Source organism: Anser anser, assembly GCF_964211835.1.
Source record: "Anser anser genome assembly, chromosome: 3".
Classification (NCBI taxonomy): domain Eukaryota; kingdom Metazoa; phylum Chordata; class Aves; order Anseriformes; family Anatidae; genus Anser; species Anser anser.
This window is the reverse complement of record NC_139722.1, coordinates 53,234,196-53,246,841: the sequence shown is the minus strand read 5'-3', so window position 1 is coordinate 53,246,841 and position 12,646 is coordinate 53,234,196. Positions and strand designations below refer to the sequence as shown.

General features: G+C 36.8%; 1 protein-coding gene across 7 annotated transcripts in view; it reads right to left on the bottom strand.

Moving 5' to 3' along the window:
• LOC310896699 (dermatan-sulfate epimerase) overlaps positions 1 to 12,646 on the bottom strand; it is a 202,226-nt gene that overhangs the window by 8,834 nt on the left and 180,746 nt on the right. For all 7 annotated transcript variants that reach the window (XM_083829313.1, XM_083829307.1, XM_083829310.1 and 4 more), the window contains one exon: positions 2,101 to 2,354. In XM_083829313.1, the coding sequence (XP_083685439.1) occupies positions 2,101 to 2,354 (254 nt within the window). The remainder of the gene's footprint in view (positions 1 to 2,100; positions 2,355 to 12,646) is intronic.

Here is a 12,646-nt window from a genome sequence, read left to right as displayed (position 1 = left end):
GTTTCATTTTTCAGTCCTATGTCAATGTTTACATGTCTTTAAGCTGGCTATTTAGCCTCTGCCTACTTGATTAGCTGAGTACAGTGCTTAAAATTATTAGGTGGCATTCAAACCTTTTGGGAAAATGGTCTACACTGGGATACGCTATTTACAATTGCTTTGAATCTGATACAGAAAGAACTTATTTACTCCCTATCTCCTTCCACCCCCACCCTTTTTTTTTTCTCCTTAAGAAAGTATTTCATCTCAGAATAAGAATTTTTAAGAAAACATTTCAAAAAAATCATTTTAGACCAAAAAAGAAACTTCATTTAAATTTCCGTTTAAAAAAATAAAGCTGCAATTGATGTTTCATTTAGAAATATACAGTCTGGATGTTTTGAACTGTTTTCGTTTGAAATATCTGCACTATTTCTAAATTGCTCAAGTGTTACTGAATTTGCATTTTATTTTTTTTCCCCAAAATATGAAGTTTGGTGAAACAAATATTACCTAACTGATGTTATCATTGTTTGGCAAGAAACATACTTCTGTCTATACTCTAATGAAAAGCAGAGTCATCTTGTAAACTGCCAGCTTTTTGCAATAACGGAGGATCAGGGAAGGATGGAATTATGAAGAGTTTAACAAAACCCACTGAATAAACATGGTAATCTTAGTCTTCAATTTGTGGACAGTGAGATAGGAGGAAAGGGAATAATTTCTATGTATACCCTTCCTGCTTTTTAGCATACGCACATTAGTGAATGCATTTGTTATGAAAAGTTCTTAACAAAAAGATGAGCCCCCTCGAACACAGTAGGTGCCACATTTTTTTTGAAACACATTCTTTGCATGTCTGAAAGCCCAACAGTGTGCAGATATGCCCTTGTTTATTTTATATATTTATATATATATTTTATATATATATAAATATAAAAATAAAATATAAAATATAAAATATATATAAATATAAATATTTATATTTATATATAAATATATATATATATATATTAAATATATATATATTTATATATTTTTATATATATTTTATAGGGCTGAACAGCTTGGCAATACCATCAGCATCCAGAAACTAGATTTTCCTTGATTTGCATCAGTACTTCCATCAGGTGTCAAAATACGTCTAGCACATAACAAATAAAAACTTGATAAAATACTGACACATTCTTATAAGCAGGAGCTGGCTCCATGATTTCTACTTCTCAGCCAAAGTACCATTGGGTTTTAAAGCCAGGATTTCTCACCTGCTCTTTCCCTCTGACTCCATGACTTGCACTGTCCTGTACAGTCTGCATCACTTAAACAGCAGGAGAGGCAAAAGAGCATGTAGAGCAGGCAAAAGCAACTGGTGAGAGTATTCATCTGGAGACTGCGTAGGATGGGTTTAAGTCCCCAAATCAAAGGGGGAGATGGTACCTGGCACAGAAATCTCAGAGGAACGCTGTGGCTTGCAAGAGCATCGCTTAAAGGGAAAAAAGGTAAAGTCCTGCTCCTCTGCTTAGCAAAGGATGCTGAAAAGAAAGGTCTGGAGCTGTGGTCTGTGAGTGGATCAAGGTACAGCTTTGCAACCATCTCAGGGGAGACAGGGCAGAAGTCCTGGTCAAAATGCCAGCTGATCCTATTGCCTGGCTCCCAGCTCAGAGCGTAGGGTGTTTCTGAGTACTGACCTTCTCAATGCATTGTGCAAGAAGACCAAGTGCATAGCTCTGAGGGAGCAATGGCAGACTGCCCACAGGCATTAGAACAAGCTCTGAACTGATAATCTGCCCTGAAAAACTGGACTGGCAACACTAACATGAGTGAAGTGTTAATTATTACCAACAGTGAGGTAAGAAATCCAAAAACAGTTGGATAGCTACATTTATATACCCAGCTATAACACATACATATTATACCTTGTACATCTGCCCACAGACTTTTGTTCTATTCTGCAAATTGCATTTTTCTAAGCAGCACACAAGCAAACGCAATACAGCTGAGCTCTCAAAGCACACAAAGCAGTAAACCTTCACAGTTGGCTGCCACAGATGCTGAGCGCTTAATGCAGAAAGTGCAGTGAGTTGATGCATTGTAGAAAAGCATTCCTGATTTAGCACATACCTTGATTCATCAGAACCAGGCTTCCAGCCAGCAGGGCCACACAGTTGGTAGGCTGGTGGTTATGGAGGTACTGGAAACCCCATCCACGTCTGTATGATGTTTCGTACATATATCCCGAGGCATTGGCAATTACCTCAAGAAATCTCTCCTGTTGAGTCTTGCTAAGATAGCTGTACAAGAAGTCATAAGCAGTGGCAAAGCCAACTAAGGAGTGAGCAAGAGGGACCTCATCCCATGGGGCATCCTTCACTAGCCTGTCAATAAAGAAAGATGCCAATTAATTAAGTTTCACCTATTTATTTTTCTACATTGCCATACTGTGAGGTGTGTATGACTTAACATCTCTGAAGTTAGGCAACTCATGCTGAATTTGACACAGTAGTAAGCTACTTACCATGCCTCTAAGACCATTTTAGTCTCTCCTAAGTATGGACAATAGTAAGCTTCAAACTTCCTTAATTATATTAGAAAGATTATATCTTTAAATACTAAAGCAGGGCTTGCAATATTCTGGGTTTTGCTAAGAGAAATAGGTATGCAGAATATTTATTGCACAGAAACGGAATCTATGTATCTGAAAAAAGATTCACAGCATTTTTGTGAGAAAGTAATATCCCACAGTTTATACTCTTCCAAAAATCTGTAAGAATCTTTTTTCTTTTCCAAAGCAGTTGAATGTTAACAAATTACTAAATGATGACGATGGGACTGAAGCTGTCTTTAAAGCAACAATACAATAACTCACAATGCTATTTCTTAATTTCACAAACACATGGAAGGATAGAAGTAGAGATAATGAAAATTACTTTCATGACTACAGCTCAAATTAACATACTTCATATCATTAAAAAAACCAGCATTTAACATAAAATAAGTAAAATGATGCCATAACTCAAAGATGTTTTCTAGGAACTACCTGCTTGTATGAAATAATTACAATGAACTTAGCAAAACAGTAAATTTTTACCAAAAAAAATTTATAACAAAGGCAGAGGTAGCACAGAACAAATATTTCTCTTAAGTCAAGCATATATAGGCTAATAAAGACTTTAGTTTTTCAGTACAAAGAATAGTTTCAGGTTACAGTCCTACATAAAAGGAAAATGTGAAGGAATACACAGTGGAAAACAAAAAAGAAAAAAAAAGAAAAAACTTGATAAGCTTAACAATTACCAGTTACTTTCATGGTTGTTCTCTTCATTCACACACTTTACAAAAAATTTTCTACTACAGAAATTAATTTTAAATTATTTTAAATTGTTGAGATAAGATAGTGTCCTACAGTAATCAGTGGAAACTGTGTTGTACCCCTGAAGATGTGTACCTTGCAGCTGTTCTGTGATTCTATAAATACAGTTTCTTCCTGGATTTGTATAAGCAGAAGTGTGAACAGGTAAATAACAAATTAACAAGATCTTAAACAAACAACACCCCCCCCCCCAAACAAACAAACAAAAAACTCCTCATTCAACTTTAGGAGCACTTATTTGCATTCAAAATACATAAATGAACCAGAAATTATGAATATCAGCCTAGTGCAGTGCAACTATGGTAAAACACATGGTCTACAAGTGAGAAACATAACCCTTAACTTTTATTTCAATACATCTAACTCCATTGGAAGAACTCAAATGACCTTGGCAGGTTCATAACTGTATGTAAGAAAAACCTCCACAGGCTTTTTGATTAGCTGAGTTTCCAACAATTTAAGTGTTCACCTTCACAGAATCACAGAACGGTTGAGGTTGGAAGGCACCTCTTGAGATCATCTAGGCCAATTCCCCTGCCAAGCAGGGTCACCTGGCGCACATTGCACAGGAAACCTTCTTCCAGTTTCAATCCCATCTTCTGCTGGGTGAAGTTATACATTCATTTTTTCTTTTCTTAAATGAAATCATTATCTCAAGGATTTTAAATTAAATACAGGAACTCATTCAGTATGACTTGAACAGCAAAATGTGGCTTTTTTTTGAACCAGGATTTTTACTAGGCTAGATGATTTTATTGTGAACAAGGTTGTGAACAATATTAAGACAGCTAAAGCTGTGGTAACATCAGCCAAAGCATCAGGAAAAAAGTTCTCAAAATTTACTTTTCATCTTCTCCATAACCACATTACATTCTTGGTGTCTGCTGTTGGGAAAATTTATCTGTCATTTTGCTTCTGGTTCAAACTCTGAACTCATCAACAAAGGCTTCCAGCCAGGTACAGTAAAATTTCATATTTATGTTTTGGGTTAATTGTTGTGGGAAAAAAATTACAGACCTGTAGGCCAAAACACTTACATGCTTTACCTAGGTGCTCGTTATTTCCATACTTCCAGATGAACTAGAAGAAAACATAACTGAACTAGGCAAGCAAGTCTTCCTAGTCGCCAGGTATATTTACACCATGTCATAGAGGCACAAAAATTGAAAATCTCAGTTAACAGGTCATTTGTCAATCTCAATCGATTCTATGATTCTATGATTTCTGCTTTTTCATCTTTGGATATAATTGGAAAAACTCTTAAAATGTAATTAGACATATATGTAAAAATGAAATTCTATTCTATGCTGGATATACGTAACACCCTTATCTCTGACCAGTTATATCATGAACCCAAATTTGCAAAGTACTTTTAATTTTGCTTTTCACCAAACCTTTGCACATTCATAGATCAGAGTTCAAATGGGAACAGGAAATATGACTTTAAAGACCTTAGAATAGAACAATTAGCATGTGCTTGAGGCTAAGCTATACATTAGGGGAAGGAAAGAATAATGAGATAATTTGATTTAAAACTTTAAATTTAGATTTCAGTATCCTTATAACAACATATAAACTGCTAACTAGAATGTGTTAAAAGCCATTTAATGATCTTTATCGACTTCATCTGAAATGGGATTTGACAATAGGACTGATTTATTGTAAATTTCCTTGTTATTTGGCTTGATATTTGCTAACTTTGTATTTGGTTTTGAGCACACCCCAGCATCAAATTCTATAGCATAAGATTGTGCATTAATGTCCATGGCAACATTTCAGATAAAATAGAAAATGATCTGCACAGGAAAGGATAAGCTGATCAGTTATGACTGCATTTAAGTTGACTTCTTCAGCAAAAAGAAAAATCAAATCTTTCAGTGGGAAAAAACTAACAAACAAAAAATCACCTCCTGCTGGGCTTCATAAGCCTACACATTGTTATAGTTAACCCCCTCAGGTTTAGACGAAGTAATTTTGTAATTACTTCCATCAAATTGCAATTCTGTATAGTAAGTAAAAAAAATTTAACAGAGGAGATGCATGCAAGTAACAGGGAAAACCAAACATGATGATTTAAATACACTTATTTCTAAACATACAAAGCTTACAGCCAACATCTGTTCTTAAAATGAACTTCCCTTGTAAGTAACAGCGATTTAGCTGATATAAATCAGTGTGCCTCCATTAACTTCATTTCAATGGAATCAAGCAATGTACACTAAACAATGTGTAAAATGATTCTCAAGAACGGTCAAGTAGTAAGCATTAAACACTTTTTGTATCTAAATTGTGCTCTCATATTTCAAATAGATCGCTAGTGTCAGATGTGGTAAACTGCCTGGCTGATAAGCCGTGGGAAAGCATGGTACCACAGGCCTGCAATGAGCATGGTCTGTGACAAAGGTTTTCAAGGCTATTATGAACTACTCTGTTCTGAAATATTAAAGTTGTTTGTATTAATACAAGTAAAGATGGGTGAAAACATGCTGAAAACGGCTCTTTTCTAATCCTACCTAGACTAAAAAAACATCAGCCAGTACGAACCTCAGCTTAACAATTAACTGTGTCTGAGGGCAGCAGGCGATCTTTATTTTAGTGCTGTTGCCAGCCTCTCCTGTCTTTTAAAGGTATCAGATGTTAAAAATAAAAAAAAAATAAAAATAAAAATCCAGAGATCCAGAGTAAATAAAAAAGTCTACAATGGATTCTTTAGTGCAGAACAACTACTTAGTTACAAACACATGCCTGGGTTGCTCTGTTTAGTTCTCTTTCATAGAATCATAGAATGGCTCAAGTTGGAAGGGACCTTAAAGATCATCTAATTCCAACCCAAAACTTTAACTTTTTTTGTTTAAAATATTTTTGTTACTTTATTTTAAACATTGACTTTGATGTAGATCCTCCACAAGGAAACTGTAGAGAAATGAAGGGATCACAGATAAGGTTTTATGTAAGTAATGGGGTTTTCCTACATGTTTTGAATACTTTAGCATAGCGTTAGGTTGTGTGTGTGTTAGATTTGCCACCTTCTATAATGAACAATGAACCTGAAGGTGATTATGGTTCAGTTCTTCAGTCATCAGTTTATGCTGTCAAGAACCACCATGAGTTCACTGCACTGTCCAAGATTAATGGCATACATATCACCTTTTTGCACAGGAATTAAAAATCAATGTCCTGTCTTCTTGAAACAAAAACAACACCAAGAAAAATTGTGGTAAGATTACCACAACCTCACCACTTCTTGACAATACCACTAAAGTTGCTAATGTCTTTTCTTTCAGTAGAAATTGTTTTTTGCATTATTCCCTCATTTCTCTCTACTAATAACTACTGCATTATCAAAACCATAAGTATTATAATTTCTCTAAGAAGTGTAAGCCAAGAGGAAAAAAAATATACTGTCTGTCCAGTTCAAGGCCGGATTTAAGACAAGCAATTCTCCCACTTAGAGTGAGGTCCTTGATCATGGCCTATGGGATATTTAGAATCAGCCTTCCTTCACTTTGTATCCAATTCTTAAAAACAAATTGAAGTAAATAGGAAAATAACACGCTCTAACTTGAGAAACACAATACCTTTCTGGGTATTGTGATATCTGATCTCCAGCCTCCATATCAATAAATAACATGGCATACCTGATTGCAAAATGAAGCACTAAGCACATCCTGACACATATATTATGCAAGTAATCCACATCCTGAAGCTTAATGCTCCAAACTTCCCCATGACAAATTACTTACTGCAGAATAACTTGGAGGTTGAGGGCAGATTAAGCTAATGATTGGAGGAAGCATGGCAGAAACCACTTCACAGTTCTGGAACTCTCACTCGCATTAGGTAGATGCAAAGGCAAATGAATAAGGGCTCTATTCAGAAGGCTTACAGCTGAAAATTAGTCCAAGGACATCCCTTTAGTACATTTAGATGTAACCTATCTTAGACATAGTAGCTAGGTAACAGCATGGTTGAGCTTAATGCATGCTAAATGTCAAGCATGGATGCAAATGTGGCGTGTAATAGTGCCAACTGAGCTCTCAGTCCTGAGGCCAACTGCATAACTGTACAGACTTGCCAATGCCAACGTCAACATCAACACCCTGGAACTCCAGATAACCTTGCTATTGTTCTGACCCACTTCTGGGAGTAGGTGATACAGCTTTAAACCTTCAATCAGGCAAAGGAAATATTCTTTCTTGAACAGAGGAAGCATACATACCAAGAGGAAGCATAACCACCAAGGGAAATGAGACCACCAGCATTTGTTTTATAAACTAGACTCAATGTCCAGTATTTTTCTTAGAAAGTCTCTAAAACAAAATATTTTCTTGAGCTTAAATTGAATACTTTGTTCACTATCGGAACAATGTTGTCCATTTTTTTTTTTGAAAGAAAATCCATGAAAAATTCTCTTCCATCTAAAACAATATCTCAGCTTTCACGGTTCCAACATTTTTCTGGTTGCCACCAGAGCAAAAGCCATACTACCTGTACAATTCAAGTGCTCAGCCATTTGCAACCATAAAAATACTAAGAGCTTTTTTTTTTTTTTTTTAAGTCCTTGAAAAACTGATGATTTATATTTCCTGTGTCTAAGGTAAAACATAACAAGTTTGCTCCTATCCCTTTATCAGCCGTGTTTCAACAGGAGTCACTGAGACCCACTCATGCTTATTTCAGCTCAGTTCATAAGCAGACAAGTGGTGCTTAGATATAAACGTTTAAATTTATACCAGAAAAAAAATGACAACATATAATACTTCTGAAAAATGTTGTCTAAAAGCTTATTATAAAAGTAGGGTTGTACCACTTAGGTGCTGAGGAGGCAACTACAATTTTACTCCTTTAGAAACTTTCAGCTACTGTCTATCCTCTCTTTCTCCATGTTTCCCTATGGGCTTATAACCATCATTCTAAAGCTTCTAAAGCTGCTTTCAAATCATTTTCGATCAGTTTTGTCTTTGATCATAAGACAGTCCCTTTCAAACTTGGCTCTTTCTTAGTGTCAACCATGATCCTTCTACGCTGACAAATTAATAAACAAGAACCAAATCTGGTTTGGTAGCTCTCAGTACCACATAAAGCAAACACAGAAATTTAGTTATGTTATTATTTCTAGATTACCTCTAGCTCTCATTGCAGAGGATTTTTCTATCAGGCATGTGAGCTCCCTGTAGTCACCACAGAACTTCAGTAACAATTTATCTCCTAGAAAACCTAGCTGGAACCATACGTTAAAATAGAAAATGTAGAAGAAACTCTTCAAACTTCAGCTAGCCAGACATCCACAATTCACAAGTCAATTTCACAGACATGTACAATTTCTGTTTTTAAATGCTACACATGAAAAAGATAAAAAAAACAACATGAGGGTTTGATATTTCACTTACTAAAATAATAAATATTCCAGATATCAAATTAATCCTCCTACCCTACATTTTCTTCCTCCCTGTATGAGACTATCTCAGCATCCTCCTCCAGGCTTCTTATATACTAATTTCTATTCTACAGTCTTATAAAACCTTTCTCAGAATTCTTTGAATGTGCCTGATGGTTATTATTAGGACTCAAACAGATGTGCTAAATTTGTGTTGTCAGCATAGAGCCTCACTCGATTTCAACCTAGCACATGTGAATGGATTTTATTTGTACATTTATCTACACATTTAAGTATTTGTATTTGTGTATCTTTTACTTTACAATTCATGTTGTTCTACACTGAGCACTATCTGGACACTACCAGCAAGAGTCCTATGGCATACTCCGATACTTTCAATAAACATGGACTAACAGAAGGCTACAGGATTGCTGGTTAACAAGAAATACTGGGAGGGCCAAAAAGTTGTTATGCCGAAGCCTCCTATTAGTTTTTATTTCCTCACTGCTATTTCCTTGGAATGTTTGCATGTGCTTGACAGCAATTATCTCCAATGTGAAACCCCATGAAGTCAGGCTTGCTGTCAAATCCTACACCTTACTGTACATTGGTAACATACTTGTGTTCAAAAAATGGTGTGTGAACTATGTGCCCCCCAAAAAAAACAAAACACAGAAATCCCTTGTCTAGAAACTCTAAAGAAGGAAATACCTCTGTGAAAAGGGTGCAGAATTTGTGAGCTTCTGAGGTATTTGTTTGTATAACACGCTTAGTAAAGACGAAACTTTTTCACTGCTTTGTCCAAAATACAAAATCTGACTGGACTCTTATTTCTGCATGATGTGTGACTGTGACTCTAATTACATCCCTTTACTCAGTGCTGGAAGAGGCCAAGACGGCATATGGAAAAAATCACTAGTGCAGATCCCCTCGGCCAATAATGCGTGTCTGGTAGGGAGTGTTCAAGAGGCAAGTCGGAGATAAAATGCCAGAAAACTGATCTATATCTTCTGCTCTCTGTAAAATAAGATAATATGGCTTAAATAAAGACAAGTTTTTAGACAGCATTTAGTTATTGAATCACAGGAAGACCAAGCAAGTTATTTAACACCAGGTTTTAATTTTTAACAGGAAAAATTCATCTATTTTCATTGAAACATTAATGCACTACATTTCCCTGCTCTTGCTAACCTTCAAAACATAGTCTGTTCCCATATTATTTAGATGATTATTATAGTTAGCTATTAGCCATTGACCCTTTGTTTATTTTAAAATGTAAACCTACTCCAGGATGTAGCAATTATGGATGCTCTGTTATGAGCAGCATGACTATCAACAGCGGTTGTTATGACAAACAGCTCAAGCTCTGTTAGCCTACACGGATGGGAATTCAATTAAGGGTGTCTTTTATTATGTGATATATACTGACTATCACAGTAGTAGACAAAAGACCTAAGTGCTTAATTACATGCCCGTTCAAAGCATGCATCAATTATCAGTAAACTTTATATTATTTGTGTCGTGATAATATTGAACTATATTTGGACTACACTCACTAACATAAAGATGAGATTTAAGAATGTCAGTCTCCTTGATCTCTTGACATTCTTGGACAAATAACCAGTGATCTATCCAACTACTGCACACGCTACCAAAATACACTTTTGTTTTCTAGCAAGGTTTAAATTTTATTTATGATTGTTATGAAAATTAGAGGAAACTCATTCAACATTTTTTTTTTCAAAATCCAGAGTTATTTTATAGTCAACGCCATTTCAGCAAAAGTCAAAAACAAATCCAGATTATATTCTTGAAAGGATCAAGCTGCCAAGAAGTAATGTATATGAGAGCCAGATCTAACTTGCTAACACATGTTGATTATTCCTCAGAGATAAAAAGTAATTTTTAGAGCAATTTACATGGCACTCTAGGCACCTACATTATAGAAGTATCAGAAGAAAAAGGTTTCTCCAGACTTATTTTACCGATACATCTCCAGACAAACCCTCTCTACTGCTGGCATAAGCAGTTTTGGCAGATGAGTCTCACAGCATTCAAGGCTCTAAACCTGAGCATCATGAAAACACGTCCTTACTTCCACCCTCCTGTTAAGAGCATGTTTACCTCAAATCATTTAGTAAGGACAATAGCCTTAATTTATCAGCCAGAATAATTTTTTCCCCAAAGTCTGAGAGGAACTAAGCATGACTAAATAGACTGAACAATTTTTTTAATAGTTCCATTTCTGCAACACTGCAAGAAATGTTCACAGCCAGTCTTATTCAGGACTTATCTCCAGAACTTCTAATTGCCTGCTAGTAGCGATCATGCAAAAGCTCTCGTAAGTGCGGTGTTTGTTCTCCTAGTTTTATCTTAAGTGGAGAAGTGTGTGTAGTAAAATGTTTCCCTAGCACTTTTTAAATTGCATTGCTTGGGAAGAACAGATTTATGAAATCTGTCTGTCCACTCCTTCAGCTTCTGAACCTGTTGACCTATTTGAGCAAAGCCAGACATAGCAACACATGGCTCAGGGATGTTACACACCTACAATTTTCCTGAAAACCACCACTGGACAAGGGACAGGAATGTACAGTTCTGGGCTCCTCAGTACAAGAGGGACATAGAACTACCAGAGTGAGTTCAGAGGAGGGCTACGAAGATGGTTAGAGGACTGCAGCACCTGTCGTATGAGGACAGGCTGAGAAAACTGGACCTGTTTAGCCTGGAAAAGAGAAGACTGAGGGGAGACCTCATTAATGTGTATAAATATCTGAGGGGAGGGTGTCAAGAGGATGGAGCCAGTCTCTTTTCAGTTATGCCCAGCGACAGGATGAGACGCAACGGGCACAAACTGAAACACAGGAGGTTCCAGCTGAATATGAGAAAACACTTCTTTACCGAGAGGGTGACAGAGCACTGGCACAGGTTGCCCAGAGAGGTTGTGGAGTCTCCTTCTCAGGAGATATTCAAAACCCGCCTGGATGCCTTCCTGTGCAATGTGCTCTAGGTGGGCCTGCTCGGCAAGGGGGTTGGACTAGAGCATCTTCAGAAGTCCCTTCCAACCTCACCCATTCTGTGATTCTGTGATACATGACTACCATCAATGATGGAGATAGTGTGAACTCCATGTTGACAGCATTTTCAGCCATAAGTTCAATGGGGAGAAACATGATTGGAAAACAGGTCCCTGTTTCTGTTACAACATTTGAAAAGCTGACTGCTAGACATGTTTGGAGGTTATACAGAGGGCAGTTCACCCCAGCCCTATTGTCTACACACAGAACCTTGATTAGACCTTTATTGCTTGCTGAACAACGTGTCTGCATCTTATTCAACTAAAACAGTGACAGATGGCCGTGTAGCTACATATTTCCACTACCCACAGTGAGTGTGAGCAATGAAACTAGGGAGGAAGGTGATGAGTTTGGAGCTGTCTGTACGTCCTACTGGAGATGGTCACACATTCTGGGATTCACCTGTGGACAGCTGTCAGTCTGCCGGCGTGCCAGGGGAAAGGCAGTTCTACAGGTTGCTTCCCAGGCTATATGGAGAAATGAAGGTAAGACTGAGGGTTTGTATTGCTATGCATCAATTTTGGATTGCAATTTTCAATTTTGGAAAATTTTGGAACCAAACAACATCCTTTTGTGCCACCACTTTTCTTCCTAACTCTCATGTGTCCTCTCTTCCTTAACATAAAAGCAATTTAAGCCTACTGCAACCCTTCTCCCTCCTATCACTTTTCTTCTAGCCCGTGAATTTCTGTAGCATTCAACAACTTAATACGTGGTACAGGAGAACCACAACACTATGACACCTTTTAAATAATGCCTATCAGGATGATACAGATCCCAAGTTATGCTAGCTCAATCCGGCATATTTCCCATGAAGGACCATGGCTGGAAGCCATTTAGAGGACA